Below are 24,615 nucleotides of genomic sequence, written 5' to 3' on the forward strand. Positions count from 1 at the left end.
TCTTTATGTTTTCAGTTGCATTAAATTAAGGAAACCTCTCGTTTTGCTACAAATTATATACCATTGTTTACATTTTAATTTCCTTTTCAAACATTCCACGATGATCCAAGTGGTTCCGGGTCGAAAAGTTATGTCCAAATCCTTCCGATACACAAGTAGTTCCGGGTCGACATTGTACCACAATTATACATGTAAGCTACATCATTTTGGTAAGTTACTGCATTATACTCCCGGCGCTAGCGAGGGGTGATTGAGATTTGACCAATGGCATGAATGGGCTGGTTCCTTTATTTATTCTTACTTTGGAAAGAACAATTCATTTCATTGGTCAAAAATCAAATGTTCATCGTTTGTAATAGACCCTATTTACATTGCTAGCCATTATTTCAAAGCTTTGTGATGGTGATGAATTTGGATACAGGGTGAGGATCATCGAGGATAATTTTCATATTGACAGACTTCACTTTCCATGCATGGGATTCAGGAATGTTGTCGTTGATTTTCTAAACAAAGGATTGTCACTCTGAAAATAGAAACATCAAGATTTATATTGTATTATATTAGACAACAGTATTATAGCCGACAAACGTCGTAAGTAAATGTTTACAAATTACAATACATTAAGTTGAACTAGCTATCCAATTGTGGCTGCTCATTGGGTCTTTGATATGATTGACGATTCCGTGCGGATACGATTACAATAGTCCTGATGTGATCTACTGACGCAAACGTTATTAATGTACTATGTACTGGCTTTTTTTAAAAACACCCGATATTTGAGAGACCAGTGGCGTAGCTAGAAGGTCACGGTGACACGTGGCATGGGGGCTTAGGAGGCTAGGAGGCGCCGAATCGCTTCCTCCAAGCGGCGAAAGTCAAAAGTTTCGCTTCCCGCTCAGTTCAACATATAACGTTTTTTGAAAGCCCATTTAAAGGCCGAAATTCAACTTGATTGTAACCAATTAGTAATATGTGTGCAAATTTTCTCGCGCTTTGCGCGCGTGCATTTGTTTGATTGATGGGGAGAGTTCGGGGAGCATCATTCGGTTATAATATCCTTGCCCTCGGCCGTCACAACCCCTATAGCTACGCCACGTGAGCGACGACCAACTGAAACTTTATATTTCAATTTCCTGCACAGCAAAGGCACACTAGGCCTACATTATTAGCCAAAATATTCACAGCGGCAAAGTATACATTTTCTGCTTTCGAGCTCTTTACCTTGTTCCAGCCTGCGCCTTTCCTTTCCTTTTCAAATCTGGCATATTCTCTGCGTTCTTGGATAAAAATCCATAATCGGATAAGAGCAATAATGATGATTCCCAGCAATAGGATACCGGCTATAATGCCGATTATAATCCACATCCACGCAACCTGAGTTAATCTGCCGCCGTCTTTAGGTTTGAAACACACTACATAAGGTAATGAAAATGAAGGTTTGCGTTAAGAAGAAACAAAAGATTATCAATTAAATTATTAGTAGTTTATATTTTATTCACCCCACCCCCGCAAAAAATCAAAACAGAAACAAAACAAAAAAACATGTGTTGTGGTGTATTATAGGCCACGGTTGTTTGTTGTGGTCATTTATTCATTTTTCTTTTTGACTTTTGACTTTATGTGGTAATTTTTATTCTATAAACTGGTCATTTGTGTACAAATTGAGGGCGCTGTTTACATATATGTGACCCGGCAGCACAAATGAGCCGTAAATGCCCTAAATTGTATTCTAAGTTACGGTGTAAGGTCATATTCATCGGTAACTTAAGCTGGCCCGACATCCGTCTCATTTCGATAGTCAAAATCTAATCAATAATCCTATTGTTGAAGTGGATAATAAGCTTCTACCTTAGATGGCGATAGAACTTTTAATAGCTCTGGTCTTTGTTTGCTTATATTGCTAAATCCTGTTCAAGTGGTGGGTTACCAGGCATTGTATTTTGTACAGGTATGCATAACCAACAATTAACAATGAGAGAACTTTCTTAAACCTCGTTGACTTGGGGATGATTTGAAATGACCGCCAATTATGACTGTTTGATATTTATAATTTGCCAACAATGTGGAAAAAGAGACACATGTAAAAACGTAAAAGCTATAATTTTGTTGAAGGAGCAAAGTTTAACAAACCATAACCCCGCTTCTGGATATCGTTTGAAGTCAAATGATATACCATTTTTCAGTTTATGATGTTTATTTTTTAAACACGAAATAAAACAAAATTGACCGGGGTATGAATTTACGGCTCATTCGCCGTGGACGGTCACATATTTTAAATTTAAATTAGCCATATAATATGACCTATTCCTTACAATTCATAATATTGTTTGTTTGGCTTTTTGTTTGTGTAATGGCAGACCTATTGTTGTTATTGATATAATATTGATATTCGTACCTTTTTCTCTCTGTACTGACAGTGTGTACGTGCCATCCTCCTGTAGGTTGTATGTGTATAGAATAGTGCAGTTATCATCATCTCTGTACTCGCATAGTACGATATCTGTACCATTTACTGCATGAAACGAAGTAAAAACACGATTAAACACAAACCCACAGATAATCAAAGACAGAATCAAAAACACTAGTTTGCGTCTGATTGCACAATCATGTCAATGAAACTCGGACACGGTGTGTATGTATAAGAGTGTCACAAGAATTTCTGAACGATAAGGTAAAACAAGGTGCCATTATGGTTAAATTTGCACCTTTAAATATACAAGCTGTCTCAAAAGTTAGGTCTTAGTAATAGGAAACTTCCTTTCCTGAATGCACTATGCATGCATATGATATCATGGGTCAGTGGCGTAGCCAGGACATTTATAGCGGGGGGGGGGGGGGCAAAATTTGACGAAAAGGGTCAAATGAGCTAAAAGGTACAAATAAATGCATAAGAGTCTTAAATAAAAAAAGGTGGTCAGCATCCAGGAGCGTATCAAGAGCTTCGAGAACCCATAGCAGTGTGGGGCCCTTTTAACATCTCCTTTAAAGCCCTATCCCTAACAAACATCATTTTTGCTTTTGCTCGGGGCCCATGGACTCCGTCCACACTGTCCACCCGTTTGCTACGCCCCTGCCAGCACCTCAAATGGGCAAGACTTATCGCATTGGATAGCTTGGGCCCTTTGTCCCTCCCCCTTGGCTACGCGACTGTCAAGGTCAACTCATCTAGAGAATCATACTTACGGCTTACAAGATCATCCACTAAAGTAATCGGAGCTTTGCACATGTCACATTGTTCATCAGTAAAAGGTCCTTTGTCAAAAACCTCACACAAAACGCAGTCTTGAAACGAAGCACATTGTCCTACACACGTCTGTTTAAGGTAGAAGAAACACGTTGGTAAGGTAATGTTCAGCAGCAAAAACAAATGTCAAATTCAAGTAATGATGTGGAACATCCCTGATGGGAAATTGTAGTAGTAACAGAAACTCATTGGACTAGTCAAGGATTCAAGATTGTGTGTTCGGAAAATCACATAATACACCGTGCAGGAGTGGCGTTCATCCTAAGCAAGATAGCACAAAATGCACTTCTTGGATATAACCCAGTATCACCACGCCTCATATCTGCAAGATTCAAAAAACAGAATGGAGAACTGACCATTCTTCAATGTTTGCAGTTATGCAAGTGCGTAGGAGCAACGGGGCCATGGACAAGGAGCAGTATGTGGCCTTTTTAACATCTCCTTTATCAGCCCTATCCCTAACCAATAATAGTCATCAGGGCCCATGGACTTCGTCCCCCCTATCCCCCCGCTTGCTACGCCCCCCCCCCCGGGCTACGCCCCTGCAGTTATGCACCAATTTCGGCCAACTCTGAAGAAATTGTAGATGAATTCTATGAACTTCATCAAAGTACTGTCAATAAAAGCCTAAATGAGGCGGCCAATCGAGTCACCCTCCTCTACAATAGTTACAATCATAGACGGACTCACAGAGTGAGCGGTAATGGGCCGGGACAATTATTAGGACCGGTCGGGCCGGTTTCAATTTTCGAGAAAATGATTTGGAATGAGGGGAAATGAGAAACATTGTGTACGGTATATGCATGGGCTTTCTTGCAGCTGAACACGTATTAGTTATGGGCTGAAATACAAATATCAGTTGACTGAAATATCATGAGCAAATACGACGAGCCATGATATTATCACGTGACATAAGGATGACGAGGAGATTTAGAAAGTCGCGATGGACGCTATACGTACCGCGCATTCGTCACATTTGTCACCACTGAATGGCGACTCCTTTTTGCATTCGCATTTACCTTCACACGTGCAGTTCCCCCAACCATTACAAAGTAACTACAAGAAAAACACAAATGTTAAATATATTAATTTGTTACCACAATGGCAATTTATACGGATATAAACGTGTAATATCATAAATATAACGTTATGTCACTCTTAATATTTACCCCATTTATAGTTTCACAGTCCTTTCTACTTGTTATACATTCACACGCAGATCCGTAGTAGTCAGGCTTACAACGACATTCTCTTTTCAGTGTCCTTGTGTCACAGTTACAGTCACCCCTTTCTTCACCTGTAAAAAACATCCAATAATTCATCAACAGATAACACAGAAATGTGTATTTCTGCTAAAAGGGTAGTTGTTCCATTTTAGGGTCAACAGCAGGGTTGTAATTGTAGCTACCAAATTTTGATTGTCGGGTGATAATTTGCAGAAACTTGACGTACTTACAGTGTGATATGATATAATATGCTATGCTATGATATGATATGATATATGATATGATATGATATATGAGATATGATACGATATGATATGATATGATATGATATGATAAATGATATGATAAATGATATGATATGCTTTTCTCTGATATGCTATGCTATGTTATGATATGCTATGATATCATATAATATGATATTTTAAGAAATGATATGATATGATATAATATGATATGATATGATATAACTTATTTATCCTCACAAAATCGCGGCCCTGATGCCGAATTACATTGTACACAAAATATAAGTTAAAAAACAAAAACAAGATAAATATCCATGACAACCTGCGACGGCGCGACGACGGCGATGTCGACGGTGAAAACACACCGATGCCAATTACAATGATGTTGACTTCAACGACGTCGGTGATGATAATGACGACAACGATGAAGACGATAAACAACGATGATTTTATAAATGATGATGATACTAAGCTTACCTCCACACGGTAATCCCTGAAACTCTTCACAATTATAATCACATTCACAATGTTGGCCAAAATACTGAAAAAGTATTAGAAACAGAAGCGAGACAAAGATTAATACTTCTTTCATCAGAAAACATTAGCATTTGTTATATGTTCACTTTAAAAAGCAGTATCACAATAATATTGTCAAACATTTATTATCACGAGATATATATATACATTACATTGCAGTATAATGAAAATTCACTAGTTTTGAAATTTCCCCTATTTTGGGCCAACATCGACCTATATGGGGAGGGGGCAAAATTGCCTTTTTTAGACCAAAATGGCCCTATTTTAAGAGAATATTCCGACTCCCCCACCCCACCCCCAAATTCATCTTCCCCCATTGCCCCCCCTCGAAATGAATTCTGGCGACGCCACTAGTGAAGCTGTGAATAAAGCATATTACCGGGGATCTCTTCCTGGTTGAAAGTATACGGGGATGTGCCACGGTTTTGGGGTACCTTTTTAGCGAATTTGTATATCGATGGGTGGGTTTAGGGCAAATTCGGGTGATTTTTGTTAAAAATTTGTATGCTGTTGGGTAGCAAAACAGCAAATAGTAGGTAAAGTCAGCATCCGAAAGTCTGCGTGGCACCTCTCCGTACACATTTTTAAGATCCCCGGGCATTTTATTCATCATGCACAGTAGCGTAGCCAGCGGGGGGCAGGTGGGGCAGAGTGCCCCCCTGACAAAAAATGAAAGAAAAAGTGCCCCTCTGACAAAAAATGAGAGAGAAAATCAGGAGGGCAAAGGAAAAGAAAAAGGGCAAGGAGCCCCTTTTCTAGCAAAATTCAGGGCCAAAATAGTGTAAAATACAAAATTTTTTCCGCGCTACGCGCGCAAATTGTAACAATAAAGCCCTTTTTTACCCGGATAATGGGCGAAAATAGTGTAAAATACCATTTTTTTCGCGCTACGTGCGCACATTATCCCAATAAGGCCCTTTTCGGGAAGCTCGAAGACATACAGTCTCTATGTATTGTATGATGCAACTGCAATTTTTTTCGTCTGTGCCCCAAAAATGTTATTTTGCCCCCCCTGACCAAGAAAGCTGGCTACGCCCCTGATCATGCATATCGAATGGTATACCGTATACCCACCTCTGGATTACTACACGCACACTGACCACATATACATTGCCCTCGCAGCTGACACACGTTGGTGGAGTTTTGTCTAGAAATATGAGGACAAAATTGTAATTAGTTATGGTGGAATCTACTAAAGCCAACACAAGCGTAAATAAAACTTTCAATATGATTTTACACCACCAAATAGTATTATACGTTTGTACGCCCTGAATGCATTTCTCAGAAAAACCCATAGATGGCCTAAAGTAAGCATTAAAATGAGCAGAAATTTGCATAAATTTGGATTGGTCATGATTAGTAATATCAAATCCTGCAAATGTACTACAGGTGGGAGAGATCGAGTATTTTTTAATGATTTTAAGCAGCCTTTTCTATACAGAAACACTGGCATGATTTTGCAGGTAAATTAGGTAATTCCCAGACATATCATAGACTTCAAGGGCCAGTCGTAAAAAATGATGACGGTCAACCTATATTTTTTCCCAGTCAGGGGGATCAGGCTAGGGCTAATTTCAACCATCATAGCTGTCGCTAGGAACTGAGTCGCTCTTGCGAAGAAAAAATGACGTTTCCTTGAGGCAAGTTTAGTACATATCTCTATGGGGATTTATTTGGTGGTGTGAGATGATATCGTTGAATAGAATCTTCCTTGATTTGATTGTTTATTTGGATTGCTTGAAAACTAGAACCTTGGCCCTATAAAAGCATCCAAACTATTCATGACAAATGCATTTGGGATGGATTGGAAAGGACAATCAGGAGTAAACACATTGCTCTTTTTTAAACCAACTGCGAGATACATGTATACGTATGTCTCTCTGTACACGGGATCGATGGCTTAACGCCCCTCCCCTCCGATTGACAGAAAACTCTCATGGATAACTTTATGCATCACGGGGGAGCAGAAGTCGGAATTTATCCTACAGATGTTTCCAATTAAATTCATACTTCTGTCTTTGCAAATACCCCATCAAGTTGCCTACGGTTGTGAATGATATTTCTTACACAACCTATGAGTGTATTATTTTAAATGATCGCTTAGCGAATACGCATACCGAATACAGCTTGATAAATCTTCTGCGTCAGTCCCGGAGTCACCATCGCATTCACACTCTGTTCCATAACGACCCTCGTCACACTGACATTGTCCACATGTAAATGTACCATTTCCACCACTGCATAACGAACGGTCTTTTACCTAAATAGAGGGCCCAGAACCAGAAAGCCTTAATTCACAATGACCAGCTCTCACAAAATGAGCATAAAATTAACAAAATGTTTGTCTGAGATATTCCAGATTTGAATCCTTATTTTACATGCTTTAAAATCATACCAGACATGTTAGGATGGCTCCTCGCTTTGGTCTTCAAATATCAATATTTCCTTCAGAATGTCTTTTGTTTTCTACTGAATTTTGTCATGACTGATGGACTGTATCTTCTATAGTGCCCTGGCGACTTTTATGCTCGTTTTGTGAGAGCATGTGATTGTGAGTTGAGGCATTCTACCTCTCAACCCTCGATTTATAATGATTCATATCATAAAGCAACAACAACAACAAAAAGAGAGATTATTATGCAAAGATAAATGATTACTGGACCTGGTGCTTTTCTTTTCTCCTTGAACCAGTTCAAAGCACAGGGAATAAAAAAAGCATGAAACACATACAATATTTATGTATATTTTTGTATTGATTTTACTGAGATATATATCTGTTTTATTATGTCTCAGTTCAGGCAGCGATAGATATTGATCAGGAAAAGTTCTTAATTTCAAAAAATCTTACCCCTTTACTTTCACAATCACATGAGCATATGACGTCAGCAGTCACTGTTAGACTCTCGTCAAATCCAAACGGTCTGATTGTGAATCTGTGGAACAAAATATAACCTGCATTAAGGGGAAGCTGCACCAGGATTGTTGTGAAATAGGGATATTTTAGTCTTTTTATGTTTTTTCTAAATTAAAAAATCTATAGAATTTGGGCCTTTATTTGCTTTTTATTTGATTCAAATCGGACATTTGGTTCAGAAGTTGCAAGTAATCAAAGGGAACAACGTGACGTGAAAAAGTCGCGAATTGAATTCTGTCCTATACTAATACACGTAATGTATTTCTTATGTATTGTATTGTTTTCAAGGGGCGATATTAATTTCCAGCTAAAAATTAATTTCTGAATAATGTAATATGTTTATTGTCTATAAAGAGTGCTAATAATTAGTATAAATGTTATTGTTGTCAGAAACATGATTTTATAATATTTGATATGCATAATTGCTGCCTAATTAACATATTAAGTGTTTCTAGACTTAAAATGCCATTTTCTGCCAGATGTTGTTTCGCATCATTTTTTACCTTGCGCGTCACTTTTCTTGGTAATGGTGTATCTGTTTGAGCTTATTTTTGGCAAGTATGTTGGACAGACCTGTATCTAAATATTTATAGAAGGAAATTTTGAAAAACATCTGGTAACCATGGAAACGACCCGTTTTTGTAAATTTACCGCCAAAATGCGCAAATTTACCAATTTTAATGCACCGTAGCGTAACCGTACAACCTTTTTTTTAAATTCCCTCTATACATTTTATAATTAGACCTAAATTTGTCAAATAAAACAAATTTCAGAAAAAAATACCAAAGAACGACTGAGAAAAATGACGCGCAACGACATCATGTGAAAATCCAACATGGCCACCGTTACCATGGCAACCGTTATAACGACGATCATTTTTTTGGCTGGAATCGCTAAGTTTGATCAGCACACACATTCCCACCAATTTACAAGTGCACAGGTCAAATACTTTAGAAAATCACTTTTTTCAGTGCAGCTTTATACTCTCTTGATTTGGAGGTGAAAATTTGATCTTTTCAAAAGTTCGCAAATAGAAGGCATCGTTCTCAAGACTCAAGACGAGTGATCTGTACTCTCGCTTTAAAAAGGGATTGCGAATAACATCGTTCGTCAAAATCAAGGACCTCACGATATCAGTGGTCTTTCAGCAGTCACGTTAGCTCAATTGATAAGGCGTTCGACTATGGTGCGAGAGGTTGCGGGTTCGAACCATGGCGGTGGTTTAGTACGCTCTCGTTGAAAAATTGAGTTTCCTTACTGGTGATTTTCCCTATTTGTAACCCGTACGAAACTCGAGAAGCTGATTCTGGCTGCGGTGGTCAATTGTGGAATGTCTTGGGTGTGCGTTTTAAAGCAGCAAAGTCCCCGAGTTGTTTTAATGGTTATGGAATGATGTGGAGCAGAAGTGGTCAGCTAGAGTCTGCTGAGGCTTGTGGATCAATGTCTAAGCTTCAATTTGTACCTGTGCGTAGTGCACTATATATTTGCAGTTTTTTGGTTTGTTTTGTTTTGTTTTTTTAAGAGGGAAGGTATGCAATTGTTAACAAATACGATACATACGTTTGTTGTCCGCCATCAGGTGAGCAATCTTTAGCCATAATCTTTACATCAAACTCCACAACTTCTTGAAGTAACAGATCAGTGCATTTTGATGAACCGGGAACTGCGCCTTGGCCAACACAATAGGACGTGTAAGAAATATCGATATTATCTGGAGAAGTGTCCCCAACGTTGACTTCGGACGTAATTTGCTGATGGTATTGAAAATAATTAAACAAACGATCGTAAATGTGTTATTTCTTTGCTTCATCTTTTTATATTGATTAGTTTTCGACTCTTCTGTGAAGAAACTGGTACTTTCTCAACATCATATTTCAGTCTTATTTTTGTTTTTGATCAACAGTATGCTTGGACTATATTTATAAATAGGCACGTGACCACCTCCGTGCTGCCATAACACATTGTAGACAGGAAGTCTGGAAGTGACCTTCGACACAGCGGATGGTCTTCCTGTACATTTGAGCTAGGAATGAGAGCAAAAAGTAGGAAGTCGCCACGAGACTTTCCATGGAAACTTTTACCAAACCGACAAAGTCTCCATGGAAGAATAGCAAAACGCTCAAAGTCACCACATTAAACATTTTAATGCAAAGGCGGTAAACGACACCAGATTTTGCGGCAAAATTGTCTATTTTATTCAATTTTGTAATATTATTGTAAACGTTTCCGTTGTTAAATAACTTTTTCCGTCGGCAAATACTTTCAAAATGTTGTTTTTGACAATTACAAATTCGGAATCCTCCCATGTGTAATAATTTGCTATAATTTCTGATAGTGGTCAAGAGCAATGAGTATTTGGTCACACTTGCTGGTCTTGCTGGCATGTCGTGCCCATGGGTCACGTGCGTATTTATAATACGTATTTATAAATATAGCTGAAGGTAGCTGATTAAACTATGAAGTATAAAGTTGGAAGGAAAAGTAGAAGATAAATACAAAGAGGGGTGAAGTGAAGAAGGAGGAAGAGCAGAAGATCAAGAAGATCAAGCAGCAGCAGAAGTTGAAACAAGATGAAGACGAAAAAAGGGGAAAAGAATGTGATGAAGAAGATCCAACAGCACCGGAAGACGAAGCACCAACAGATGTGGAAGAAAGTAAGGAGAACAAGTTAAGACGAAGACAATGAACGAGAAAGCGAAATAGGACGACGAGAAGGAGGAGATGACGAAGACAAAAATACAGTAGAGGAAAATAATTGAATATATGAATACAAAAGCCACCCAAGTCCATACTGTGGCCAAATTGATTTAAGCATGGGAATTTGTTGCTATGCATAGGCCTGTCATATGTATGAAAAAACAACTCAAATTCATCCACTGTGTCTATTGAGCATGTGAAAAATAGCATGTATGAAAGAACCACCCAAGTCCATGATTTGAGTCTTGTAACACATTGATTGAAATCCAGTATGTATAAAAGTCCACTTGTAACACATTTCATTGCTTCAGAGTGACTTTTGAAAAAAAAAATGGGTTTAATAAAGGAAAGTGTGTGGTTTATATTACATGGCAGAATGCTTATCAACATTATACATACCTGTGTGCTTTATTTTGTATTATCTTACTAGTGGTAATCTCATTCAAACATTGTTGTCATTGTATATGATTCAAAAACCCAAGTCCAAAATTTAAAATGAACCCCACGAAGTCCCTGAAATGCTAATCGTCATACTTAATACAGTTTAACCCACTCATTTGCACGTAAAACTTACCATATTGACCAGGTAAATATAACTGAAGGAATTAAAATGATACACATGTTTTTCTCTCAAAATCACTTCCCATGGACTTGGGTGGGTTTTGTATTCATGTATTCAATTGTCAAGCATGCAATTTAGTATTATACATACCCTGTATGCATTTGTTACAAGTCTCACTACATTGACTGAATCTGGAGCTAAAATGCCTACTTTTGTACCTTCTATTAATTGTCGCAATTCCTGAAATAAAGATTTGAAAATATTATGTTAGAAGATAACGTCTTATTTTGAGTGTTTACAAACAGGACTTGCTTTGGGTCATCATACTAGATCAGCAATATATTCACAATAGACAACCGGCATCCCAGTCTCTCAAATTGCTAATATTACGCACTGTAAAATATGTCTTAAAGTGCTAATATTAAGCATTTTAGTGCAGTTATCTTTCTAACCTTATATATAAGTCGTCTAAATTGGATCTAAAGCTTAAAAGGGCATTTCGTGATCCACAGCCTCACCCCCCCCCCCTCCCACTTTTTTAAAAAAAAGTTAAGATTTTTATACCACTGGAAACCTCTGGCTACATAATGTTTATGCACCAAATATTTCTTGCAGATTAATTCGTTTAGCAAAAATATCGTAAAATTTTAATTTCGTTCTGGTATACCAGAACGAAATTACAACAGTGGCCTATGGAGCAGTGCAATACACATAATCATGCATAACTCTCAAACGCAAAATCGGAATCAACTTAAATTTTGGGAATAAGCTTTTTTCGTGGATATCTACTGAAAATGTCATAAAAAGAGGATACTAGGATCACGAAATCCTCCTTTAATTCGATTACCAAGATCTTTCTATAGTTGGCGTAATGGTAGCAAACAATTGTAAAAAGGAATAACGGAATAAATAATGATTTAATAAATAACGCATTTTGTGACGGGCTATGCTACGCTTAACCACTCCCCATCTTTTCTTTACTGTGCTAATTTATATCTACTTCTTTTATTTATTTATTTATAGCTTGGTGTCAAAAAACAAAGTGTTTTTAAAAACATTTATTTTAACAGGATTTGATTTGTGTCATCAACAGAGGGTGCTATCACTCTCCACTTAAATACTCATATTGTACAGTGCTTTATATTAGCACTTTAGCAAGAGTCTAGGTTGAGACGATATTGTCACTTACCAGGTACAGATTGTATTTTCTTTCATCAACAGCAAAGACTGGTACAATATTTTTCTTTTGAAACTTGGCATTGATTTGCCCAATCGATGGAAAATCCTGCAGGAACATAAACATTTGTAGCAAAATTGTTGAAAGAATTTATAATAAGACACTGCTGAGAGTATTACTATTACTGGTACTTCTTTAAACAGTTTGTTCTAATATTGTCATATTAAATAGGATAGGCTCTTAAAGGCCTATTCAGTAATATGCTTATCCGGATGATCCTAAAAATCACCGAACTTCAGATATGGGTATTTTTGTTCGTGTCATAGATGTGCTAACATAGCCTGCAAGTGCTTTTAAGCCAAAAGCCGAAAGATAAAATAAGATATTTTACATGAATTCAATTTTTGGATGGTGTTTCAACTTTGTCAATACTGCGATTTTTCTCGTATTTTGCCGAATTGTCCATTTAAGGGGGTACTACACCCCTGGCCAATTTTGTGCCTATTTTTGCATTTTTCTCAAAAATCATAGCGCATTAGTGACAAGATGTATATTATATAGGGGCAAGGACTACAACTACCATGACTACTGCACTGAAAATTCAGCAACTCAAGGCAAGTAGTTATTGATTTATTGATCAAATATTGGTTTTCCCTCATTTTTGACTGTAACTCCACAACTGTTGTCTGTACTGAAATAAAATTTCCAGTGCAGTAGTTGTAGTCCTTGCCCCTATAATATACATATCTTACTTGTCACCAATGCGCTATAATTTTTGAAAAAAATACAAAATAGGCACAAAATTGGGCAAGGGTGTAGTACCCCCTTAAAAAATACACAAGATACATATTTGGTGCATACGAACCAATATGAACCTCGCGCCAATCGATCCGTGTTCAACGTATAAGTGACGTATATTTTATTGCTTAAGCATTTGAGAAATATAAGTGTACGACCCCAGTTTTTTTTTTATTGTATTCCTTATTTTTTTCTCATTCATTTGACACCATCCTATGGGTCATATTAGACACCATTGACCCACCATAAAACCCTTTGACCTATCATGACAGTTGACCAACCATATTAGGCTTTGACCACCGAAGTCTAGATTGACCCGCTATGACACCCCTAATCAACCATGACACCCTTTGACCCCCATGACACCCAATTACTTTCAGTGACACCTCTTCACCATAATGCTCATAATGCGCCTACCTGATCAGTTGATTTCGTATATTCATTCGTTACTGGATCCAAGTGACACTCTCCATCATTTGGTTTAGAAATCCCTGCTAACTAGACAAGAAGAATTAAAGGTACTGCAGAAGTTAATTATTTACTTCAATTAGGTTGACTAACTTGTCTTTCTTTTTGCGCTATCAGAAATTATTTCTTAAAATTTATGTAGTTGTAAAGTGGATTGGGCTATTGAAAGCCCTTATTACATGACCTCAATCTCTCACACATGACATTCCGTTGCTAGTGCCTTAAAAAACCAAAAAAAAATCCTCATCCTAATCTTTCACCTGTTTTAACCAGTCAATAGCACATACCACCAACCCTATTGTGCTAGTGACCGGTTTGGATAACGAATATATATGATTTGTGATTTTCGTTTTTTCACCTGTCTTACTGCTTCAATTTTTAAGGCACTGTCCAATGGCAGAGAAGAATTCTAGGCGGTCCATTAATGCTAATACGACATACGGGGTTTTTCAGTATCGATTGATCGGTTCTGGATGGCTCCAATATCGGCTCATCAGCAAAGGTCATGTAATTTGCATAATCAAGATGGCTCTCATGTTTACGAAAGACAAGTTCAGACGATCGTATTTATCGATTACATGGTATGGTATGAATTTCAAATGGAGTCACCCATTCAGGTAACTCCATTTGAAATGCCCACTCCCTGTGTGTGAGATTTAAGTCATATCTTCCACAATGGGTATACGGATTTCAACTGGAATAGCCCAGTTACAAATTCTTTCAAATTTCATTTATCATCATCATCCTCATCATAATCATCATCTCTTTTTCACTTAATTTATATAGAAATGTTATTATGCTTTTATAAGGACGTCATACTTTTCCATCTCCAGCCATGTGGAAGCCTGCGTCTGTTGCGAAAACTATCATACGTCGAGCGCGATTTCTCCAGCCAATTTGTTCCTGCGAAAAAGAAAAACAAAAGAGACGTATAAGTTAAAGGTATAGATATATGCCATAAAATTAATATAGCTCATTCACGAGTTAGACTCAAACAATTAAAACCCAAAACATTAAGAATTATAACGACATTATTTTCTTAATTCAAGATTCAAATAAAAGCTTTGCAACCATGTTCTGCTCTTATACGAAATGTGATACCTGGTTTGTGGGGATTTTGTCATCACCCGTATGTTAACTACGCACCTAAAGGATGGTCCTACAATTAGTTTGAGTCATTTGGTGGTTTACGTGCGAACATGACAAAAAGTGGTCCAACTCGGGCGATTAAGTAAAATCGGGCATAGCGTTTGAACCTGAACTAGGAAAGAAACCAAGTTTTTCTGTTAGGCAAGATATTACTGATTCCACTGCATATCACATTTACGCCATGACCACTTTTTTTCTGAAGTGCAAAAATGCACTTGCTAATTATAAAAGTCAATTTGGCTCAACTCGTTTTCTGGACGATTTAGTTAACTGAGCAAGACGTTTGAGCCCCAACTAGCAAAGAAACCAAGTATTTTTTTTCTGTCAGTCAAGATATTACTGATTCCACTGCATATAAGATTGTTGCCACGATCTCTTTTATTTTGTTCTAAAAAGCGAAATTGCAATTGAATATATGAATACAAAACCCACCCAAGTCCGTACTTTGGTCAAATTGAGTTAAGCAGGAGAAAGTGTTGCTATACATAGGCCTGTCATATGTATGAAAGAACAACTCAAATTCATCCTCTGTGTCTATTGAGCATGTGAAAAATAGCATGTATGAACGAATCAACCCAAGTCCATGATTTGAGTCTTGTAACACATTGATTGAAATCCAGTATGTATAAAAGTCCACTTATAACACATTCATTGCTGGAGAGTGACTTTTGAATAAAAAATGGGTTTAATCAAGGAAAGTGTGCGGTTTATATTACATGGCAGAATGCTTATCAACATTATACATAACTGTGTGCTTTATTTTGTATTATCTTACTAGTGTTAATCTCATTCCAACATTAGTGTCTTTGTATATGATTCAAAAAACCACCCAAGTCCAGAATTTAAAATGAACCCCACGAAGTCCCCAAAATGCTAATCGTCATACCTAATACAGTTTAACCCACCCATTTGCACGTACAACTTACCATATTGACCAGGTAAATCTAACTGAAGGAATTAAACTGATACACAGATTTTTTTCTCAAAATCACTTCCCATGGACTTGGGTGGGTTTTGGATTCATGTATTCAATTGTATAATTTTTATTGATACAGTCTGTATACCTACCTTACATACAGCTACTTGCAGGAGAGCATCTAAACCTCCTTCTGGAGAATCTATGCTTGTTGATACCTTTAATGTTGCAACACGTTCCTGGAAAAACAAGACAAATAATAATAATAATAATAATAATAATAATAATAATAATAATAATAATAATAATAATAATAATAATAATAATAATAATAATAACACTAATAATAATAATAATAATAATAATAATAATAATAATAATAATAATAATAATAATAATAATAATAATAATAATAATAATATAACCACAGTAATATTGATGACTCACTTTATAATGGGACAAAGTTTGAGGTGAAAGGACAGAGGTTATAAACTTTCAAGAATTTATAATTATCTGCTGGAAACCAGGCGGCGGATGACATGATAGAGAGAGACGGCAAAACTGCTCAGCCGTATGGCAACGGTTTTAGCTTGTATTTATATTGTTTATTAACATAGGTCTACTTGTTTGTGATATTTTGAGCGTTTAAAAATGTCAAAATAATCCCATTCAATTACACGGCCGACAAAGGAAATTTACTGAATTTAGAGAATGCATTGCGCTCACCACCTGCTAGAAAAACCAAAAAGCCGGCCACCAACGTCTATTACTGGTAAAGCTTTCGACATTCAGTTATCACCCGCAGCAGATATTTTCCCCAAGGATTGAAAGAAGTTGAAACTTTTTTTGAACTTTCTTTGATGTCTGCTATGATTAGGGTAAAAATACCGTGGATAAAAGAAGAAATGGCTGATACTTCTTTATCTTTAAATCTATACTTACTGAAAACCTTCCGGTATCCGTCGTAAGGGGAAGTTGATTCTTAAAACCGAATGGTACATCACAATCGAAGCAACAGGAATCCGCTTCACAACTATCTCAACAAAGAAAACCAAAAACAAAAGACATTTTAATGTCTTTTAATGTCAATTAAAATTGTTAATTTAATGTGTTGATGTTTGAATTTGATATTCATATTGTGATCACTTTAAATAGATTTGCAGAACTTCATTCTACTTTCATTACGACAATGTAAAAGCAATAATGCAAAGGGAATTTGAAAGTGCGTTTTAAAGTTCATTCTCTGAAGGCATTAAATGGACATAAATATATTAATCAACTTGACTCACTTTTATTGGAGTGGCTATAATACAAGGTGTCCCATAAAAAGGTTACATGTAGAAAATGAGCCGCATTTTGCGACGGTACAACAAAACACTGTCATTTTTTCAGGTATTATTCATTCATCCTTCTTGTAATTGTTTGCTGAGTTCTAACTCCATATCTTAAAAGCAACTTAACTTATGAGCGCAAGATGACAGGGATGTCAAGAGTGACTGATCATCAAAATATCGTCCAACGAAAGTTAAACACAAGCACATCTTGTTTTCTATTTTTTTTTTATTACTTTTTATTTTTCTCGTATTTCTTCCATGGTTGAAAAAACTATTGCACTAAAGAACCTTATTGACAATTAAATATTGCACATCTTTTATAGAGCTTCTTGACTCTTGGTGGTATAAATAAAGGTAGATGGTCATTAGAGAGGAACACTTTTTTCTTGGTGAAGGCATTTCTGCCCGCTGTATCTCATGCCATCAACATAATGAAATTAATAACAATTTGCATTTAGGCTTTGTTTGGGTTTTGTTGAGTTGAAATCGCTGCTGTGTTATATACTTGAAAAAATATTGTCCATTTTCTGAAATAAAACTGAACAAAATTAATTAACTGTTCAACAGAATAATATACTGCGCCGGCCATGCTATGGCTGGACCTATTCAAATGACCAGCTTTTAATGCACTGTGCGCCGTGTGCGGGCAGCGAACCTCGTGTTGCATAATGTCACGTAAACATGGTAAACAGCTGGCTCAGGAATTCGTGGAATGCGGGCTAAATACGCACGTTGTGAACTTGACATTAACAGGGGTGCTAGAAGAGGGTACATAGATTCTGCCATGAAAAGGACGTTTATATTTGTTAACATTAGCTTAGATTATTTTCAAAAATCTACATGTAACCTTTTTTGGGACACCCGGTATCACACCTTATCCAAGGTGCATCTTCAGGTCAACTGATGTTTTGGCGGCAGTTGGTCATTGACCCGTGAAAAGATGTTATTGCCAAAGGTCGTTAATTTTGTGCCAAATATCTTATAACTGTTTTACAGAATTATGGGCCCCAAAATTTACGACCTTTGGCAAATCCATCTTGTCACAGTTCAATAAGCCATTGCCGCCAGAATATCACTCGACGTGTAGATGCACCTTGGATAAGGTGTGATATTGTAGCCACTCCAATAAAAGTGAGTCCAGTTGAATAGATATATTTATTTTCAAAGTCAAGAAACACTTTATTGGTTTTCCCCATGTGATATGCCCTGAGTAATTTAATTTAATTTAATTATTTAACTTTGTTTACAAGCTGAAAGTATTTCATGAGATGGAAAAGCCCCTTGTAATTGCAAGATAATGGTGTGGAAAGTCATTTTGGAATTCCCCCCAAATTACTGTAAACAAAGTCAGAGCTATGTTTGGAATTTGGAAATCCCCAGTTCATTATTGCACCATCAGAATAAAACCCCAGGAAGTGATGTAATGTGAAAGGTGAATGTGTATAATTAATCTTGGGAAATCCCAAGATTGCAGCAATGTTGTGAAAATGTGATTGAAGTAATGGTTTATTAATAGATGATGGGTTTTGCATGAGTACTGATATAAAAGCTTGAGGCTTTGGTTGGACTGTACAGAATGCCATGGGAGACATGAAACTTGGCTCAGCTCGTGCCCGGAGCTCGTGATGCGGCGGGGGGGGCACAAGCCGTTTTCGGCAATTTTCATGAGGATTTTATACATTTTAAAATCGATTGGGGGCACTTCCTCTGGCCCCTATGCCCGCCCCGTCTAGAAAATGTGTTGATATTAAATTTATAGAGCCTTGATATCTTTGATGAAATAAATACATAACATCAACAACAACATCATGAAGCAATTATTTTTAAATTGAATTTGGGAATATTCAACAAGACAGACTTAGCAGGCCTACAAATTTCTGAATTATATAAAGTGAAAAACAATCAATCACTGTAGTCAGCGATTAAAACAAATATACAAAAAATATAAAAGAAAGGATCGAGGAGCAAGAAAGAATAAAGAAATAGTGAATAAAAAAGAAAGAAAGAAAGAAACAAAAGAAATGAAAAAAAGAAAAGGAGAAAGAAAAGAGGGAAGAACAGAAGTAAAAATGAGAAAAGAGGAAAAACCCGAAATTTTAGCCGCACGGGGACTCGAACCCACAAAAAATAAATCATAATAGATTCAAAGTCCAACGCTCTATCCGCTCGGCCACACATCAGCTTACGCAATTGATTGTCCTCGAAGGGGATATATAATTATAATTTGACGCAATGACTTGATTACAATTGCGTCCGCATAATGGCTCTTAGAATAAACACGCATGTCGGCGCTGAAATTTTGGACGAACCCGATGGAGAAAAACATCGTTTTTTGCAAAACTAGCTTCAATTTGGAGTGAAAATCAAATGGAATAGCAATTGGCAGAATGTTGAGAAATAATGTAGGTATTCAATTGTCTAAATTAACGTCCCGTAATCAAGATATCGATAATTTCACAAACCAGCTTTTTCTCAAGCAAATTCTCCAAAATTTTCCCCAAAACGGGCTTTTAAAATTTAATCGGTACTGTATTTGGTTCTTCCCCATGGCAACATTATTTCTTTGATCGATTTGTAGTACAATACGAAAAAGAAGAAAACAATCACTCGGCGTGGATTTATACGGGGCGCACATTTGAAAAAAAACGTCATGGAACGTGTTTTTTGTCTTGTGAACATGGTGCGTAAAAATGCTTTAAACGAAGGATTTTCAAACTTATTCTAAAAATTTGTATATAACACACACAAAAATGTTAAGCTACATCCAATGCACCAACATTTCACTCGCTGCGATATTTGATTACTGAGAAAACTCTGTTTTAGAGAACAACTTTATACGTCTTTTATACGTTTTTTATACGTTTCTTCGTGTAACCTTAATACTGAAAAGACAAACGTTATGCTCATTGGTAGTGAGCCTAAGTTACGTAATGATAAATGTTCTGCTTTTTCAGTTACCATTGATGATTGCCAACTTGAAAGAGTTCATAGTGCCAAATGTCTTGGTGTAAAGATTGATTCTAAATTACTCTGGCACAATCATGTTAACTCTGTTATACAGAAGCTTTTTTGTAAAATAGGACTCTTAAGACGTCTTAAGGCTCTTTTTGGTTGAAATTTTTGGCGGGAAATAATCCCGCCAAAACATTAAAGTAATCTTTTCCCACAACTAAATATCATAGTCAGGAAATTAATGATGCATATGGTAGCTTAGATCATAACTTTCATTGCACTTAGTTGCAATTATCCCAGAAAATTCTTGATTTGTTTTTACAGAGTCTTGAATTGTCGATGTTTTTGATCAAAAAACATCACTCGGTGTATTTTGAAACTCGAGGCATTAACTCTTCTCAAATTAGCCCCAAATCATAATTTATTATATGCACGTGTAGCAAACACCAATGGGAATAATTGGACGTTGTTTGCGGAGCCTAAATTTGGTTTGATTTTATTTCACAATAATTCTAAGGTGAGAATTTTGACCTGACATTTACTTTTTGGATTTCAAATTTAAATTTATTGATATACATATTTTGAATAAATAAAGAGTACGCTTACCTTTCTGCAACACTTCCCGGTATCATTAAGCATCTGCTGATAACCAACATTTTAGCTGAAAACAGTCCCTTCCTATCATTTTTGAACAAAATATGGTTCAAAAGTCCGTACGCTGCGTGTATAAACTAGCACAGCGAGATAACGAACAGAGCTATTTACGGTGGGGTATCTATTGTAAGCTATTAGGGTAGGCCTATAGTATATCTTCCCGCAAGTGACAAGATGTGTCAAGCAGGGCGGTATATTCAAACGCTATTGTCTGGATCATTGATATCGATTGAGCACGTATACATGCAGCACGGATGTGTGTGGTCCTCCCCAGGTTTTGACATAAATTACAAATGACGTCGTGAATGACCCAGCGTTTTCATTTTATTATTACTAAATTAATCGTCGTTTATCACGAGTGCTAAGAGTTGTACCAGTTCAATGTATCAAAATTAATTTGTATTAAATGAAAAACAAACAGACAAGTAGAGTCATATGTCTTTCTATGACCGTATTCCTACCAAAATCAAAATCAAAATGATTTTCAGTACACTAGAAACGTGTTGATATGTATATCTTTGAAAATCGCCGAATGTTAACCACAGTCACCGTGGCACAGCATAGGCATCTTTAGCATTCAGTGAAATTGGCAGTGGTTCGAACCCCGGTTAGTATTTTATTATTTTTTATTCTTTTTACTAATGCGCTGTGCCGTTTTACAAACACGCCCCTGAATGAAACTCATGGGCATGTACCCTTAAAACATTTCTTGACGTACGCACTCTTAATGTTTTATACGAAGCTCTTATTCAACTGCAGTTCGACTATTGTAGTGTAGTGTGGTTTGGTCGCTTCAATGAAGATATGCGTAAATTAAGCGTGTTACAGAAGCGATGTGCAAGAATAATATTACGTGCCAATTACCTTACGTCTTCTGATATAATGTTTCCTATATTAGGATGGGAATCACTTCCGAATCGTGCAATGTACTTCAAATCTCTGTTAATGTTTAAATGTCTAAACGATATGGCTCCACAGTACCTAATCAACAGGTTTTCTTATATACATGAAAAGCATAATGTTAATACCAGACAAGCTGCGACAAATTTATTGGCTCTACCGCCTTGCATGAATGGTTATGATACTGAATATTTTAAGTCATCTTTTTCGTACAGTGGGGTTGAAGTTTGGAACAAGCTGAGTAATGAATTAAGAAGCTCAACAAATATGCAGACTTTCAAGCAAAGATTCAAGTCCTAAAATTTTGTGCATATACTTGTAAATGATGTGTTTTATTACTTTGAAAATTGTATGTATTTTTGTATTTTAAATATGTATCTAAGAGTTGTATATACTATATAAATTGTATGCTGATAATTGTTGCTTTTAAATTATTGTATATATGTGTAGCAGGGCCCCATGTTAGACCAGCTATTTGGCTGAATTGGGCTACCCTGGATAAATATGATTAAAATAAATAAATATAATAATGGAAGGAAATCTGTGTAATGATATCTAAGTGTTTTTGTATTGTAAAAATTTGTATGTTAGTGCAACTTTCAAATCTGGACCTCACTACATTAAATTGACCGGTGTTTTATTGTTTTTTGGGCTATCGTATCAAATGAGGTGTCAAAATGCGCAGAAATAAATTCTGCTTCCAATGCATTTGACAGATTTGTAATACAATAACCCCTTTTAGAATAATGGCCATTATTTAAGGGGGTTAGTTACTTTTTTTGAGATGTTTACTTTAGTAGATCATGTGGTTCTCGGGTTATGTTGTAAAGAGGACTTAAACAACAACACTTTTGTAAAACGTAGGCTTACATAACTCATTAACAACAATAAATCAAGCAAGTTTTCAAAGTATATGATTTGTAGAATGAAGGATCAAAGTGTACTTTTTCAATAATATATTGATTTCGATCATGACAATCGATATTTTGGTTGCTTTGACCAACTACACCTCGTCTGCCCTTAACAGACGACGGAAAAGGCGATGCGATATGAGCTGATATGAATAGCATACAAACAAACAAACAAACAAACAAATAGAAATCTTACGTATCTATGTTGGTGGTAAATGGTGAAGTAGTCTTGTCAACGAAAGATCCAAAGCCAAGCTGTAAATCGGCAGTTAATTTTTTCAGTTCACGTTCTATAAATAAATAAAAAATTATAAAAGAATAATACTTGCCCCTGACATCCATGTAAATAGTGGCGGCCGTGTCTCGGGATAGGGGAGCAAGGGGCATTCCCGTTTTTTCTTTGCCCTCCATTCCCCCAGTCAGGACAAAAAACCCCCACAAAAAGTCCACTATTTTTGAATGGGCCAAATTCGTCCTAATTGTAGGAAAATTTCACATTGGTGAATTTTATCCTCTCCCCCAATTTCACCCCTCCCATTTTCCCCCAGAAAAAATAAATTCCTTGCGCCGCCACTGTATGTGAACCGGTTACCCCGTTCTGCTTACAATATGATTTAGGGAGGTTCATCGCGCATCGCGCATCATCATCATCGGGCAAGATAGGGGAATAAGATCGGTAAAATCAAACCAAAATTTGGTTTGGTCAGATCGCCACTACAAAAATCAGCAATTTTTGCTTCTGACCATTATGTCACTATTAAAATAATATGCACATGTAATTGCAACTGAGCAAGCAAAGCATGGGCTTTTACCAACCGTTGTTGAATGGGCTATTCCAGAAAATAGGTGCACACCCCCTATAGAGGAGTAAATTTTCAATCAAAGAAATGTCCGGATTTCCAAGTTTGCTTTCTGAAAACGACTGGATTTCCAGTTGCCAATGTTACTGGGAAAAGCTTGGAAATCCAATCAAATGAAGGAAAAATCACGGAAATGTTGAAAATGAGCTCTCATATTGAGGATTTCTGATTTTAAACTATTTTTCTGCCGGATTTTTTTGCCTTTGGGCACTTTAAAAGTCTGGATTTCCAACAGTCACGACTGGACAAAAAGTCCGGATATCCGAACTCCTCTATAGGGGGTGTGCATTTATTTTCTGGAATAGCCCAATGTCATATTAAAGCCGTATATTATTTCATAACATGCAATGAAAATACAAGAAGCTAATTTACCTAGAAAAACTCCAAGATTCGCAACATTTTTGAGATCAAGCCTGAGTGAATTGCTCAAATCCATGAGATAATACAAATCCAATGGATAATCTTTTGCAAGACGTACTTGTAGTCTTATTACTTGTGGTTCGCCTGAAATAGAGAAGTAAATAAAATACCGTAAAACCTCGTCTACGAGCATGATGCTTTTGATGATAACTAAATTAATCCAGGCGCCATCCATCGACAAATGTATAACATTAGTGAGTTTGAGCAATTAACTCACCGATACAAGCATACCGTGTATATATACAAACAAGTACTTTTGTAAGACCATCTATTGTATTGGCATATTTTCGACTCTTTCGTATTAATTTAGCTTTCATCAAAAACACTATATATGCTTGTAGACGAGGTTTTACGGTATGAGGTGTGATTAAGCAAAATCAGTCGGAAGTCGGAAATATTGATTTTGAGATATATAGCCAAACAAAGGAAGTATTTCCTTTTGTTTTGTTTTGGAAACTCTTTAATTGCTCACATCTTGTGAACTTGTTGTCCAAATTCAATAGAGGTTCCTGCAAAATGTAGCGTTGCAAATGCTGTTTACAATCCTATAAGAAACTGAAATTGAATATGTCCGACTTCAGACTGAGTTTGTTTGATCACACCACATATGAGATAAAAAGTATTACATGTTATTATGTTGAAATACCACAATTT

General features: G+C 36.5%; 1 protein-coding gene across 1 annotated transcript in view; it reads right to left on the bottom strand.

Moving 5' to 3' along the window:
- LOC140143364 (integrin beta-1-like) overlaps positions 1 to 24,615 on the bottom strand; it is a 32,238-nt gene continuing 7,623 nt past the window's right edge. The window contains exons 6-24 of the mRNA XM_072165219.1: positions 23,914 to 24,045; positions 22,878 to 22,971; positions 16,873 to 16,963; positions 16,083 to 16,169; positions 14,685 to 14,768; positions 13,815 to 13,895; positions 12,612 to 12,707; positions 11,573 to 11,662; positions 9,724 to 9,914; positions 8,098 to 8,182; positions 7,367 to 7,509; positions 6,324 to 6,396; positions 5,190 to 5,253; positions 4,414 to 4,541; positions 4,205 to 4,300; positions 3,184 to 3,313; positions 2,396 to 2,512; positions 1,222 to 1,412; positions 1 to 523 (exon numbers count right to left, since the gene is read on the bottom strand). Coding sequence (XP_072021320.1) covers positions 461 to 523; positions 1,222 to 1,412; positions 2,396 to 2,512; positions 3,184 to 3,313; positions 4,205 to 4,300; positions 4,414 to 4,541; positions 5,190 to 5,253; positions 6,324 to 6,396; positions 7,367 to 7,509; positions 8,098 to 8,182; positions 9,724 to 9,914; positions 11,573 to 11,662; positions 12,612 to 12,707; positions 13,815 to 13,895; positions 14,685 to 14,768; positions 16,083 to 16,169; positions 16,873 to 16,963; positions 22,878 to 22,971; positions 23,914 to 24,045 — 2,036 coding nt within the window. The 3' untranslated portion in view covers positions 1 to 460. The remainder of the gene's footprint in view (positions 524 to 1,221; positions 1,413 to 2,395; positions 2,513 to 3,183; positions 3,314 to 4,204; positions 4,301 to 4,413; positions 4,542 to 5,189; positions 5,254 to 6,323; positions 6,397 to 7,366; positions 7,510 to 8,097; positions 8,183 to 9,723; positions 9,915 to 11,572; positions 11,663 to 12,611; positions 12,708 to 13,814; positions 13,896 to 14,684; positions 14,769 to 16,082; positions 16,170 to 16,872; positions 16,964 to 22,877; positions 22,972 to 23,913; positions 24,046 to 24,615) is intronic.

Source organism: Amphiura filiformis, unplaced genomic scaffold (genome assembly GCF_039555335.1).
Source record: "Amphiura filiformis unplaced genomic scaffold, Afil_fr2py scaffold_21, whole genome shotgun sequence".
NCBI lineage: Eukaryota > Metazoa > Echinodermata > Ophiuroidea > Amphilepidida > Amphiuridae > Amphiura > Amphiura filiformis.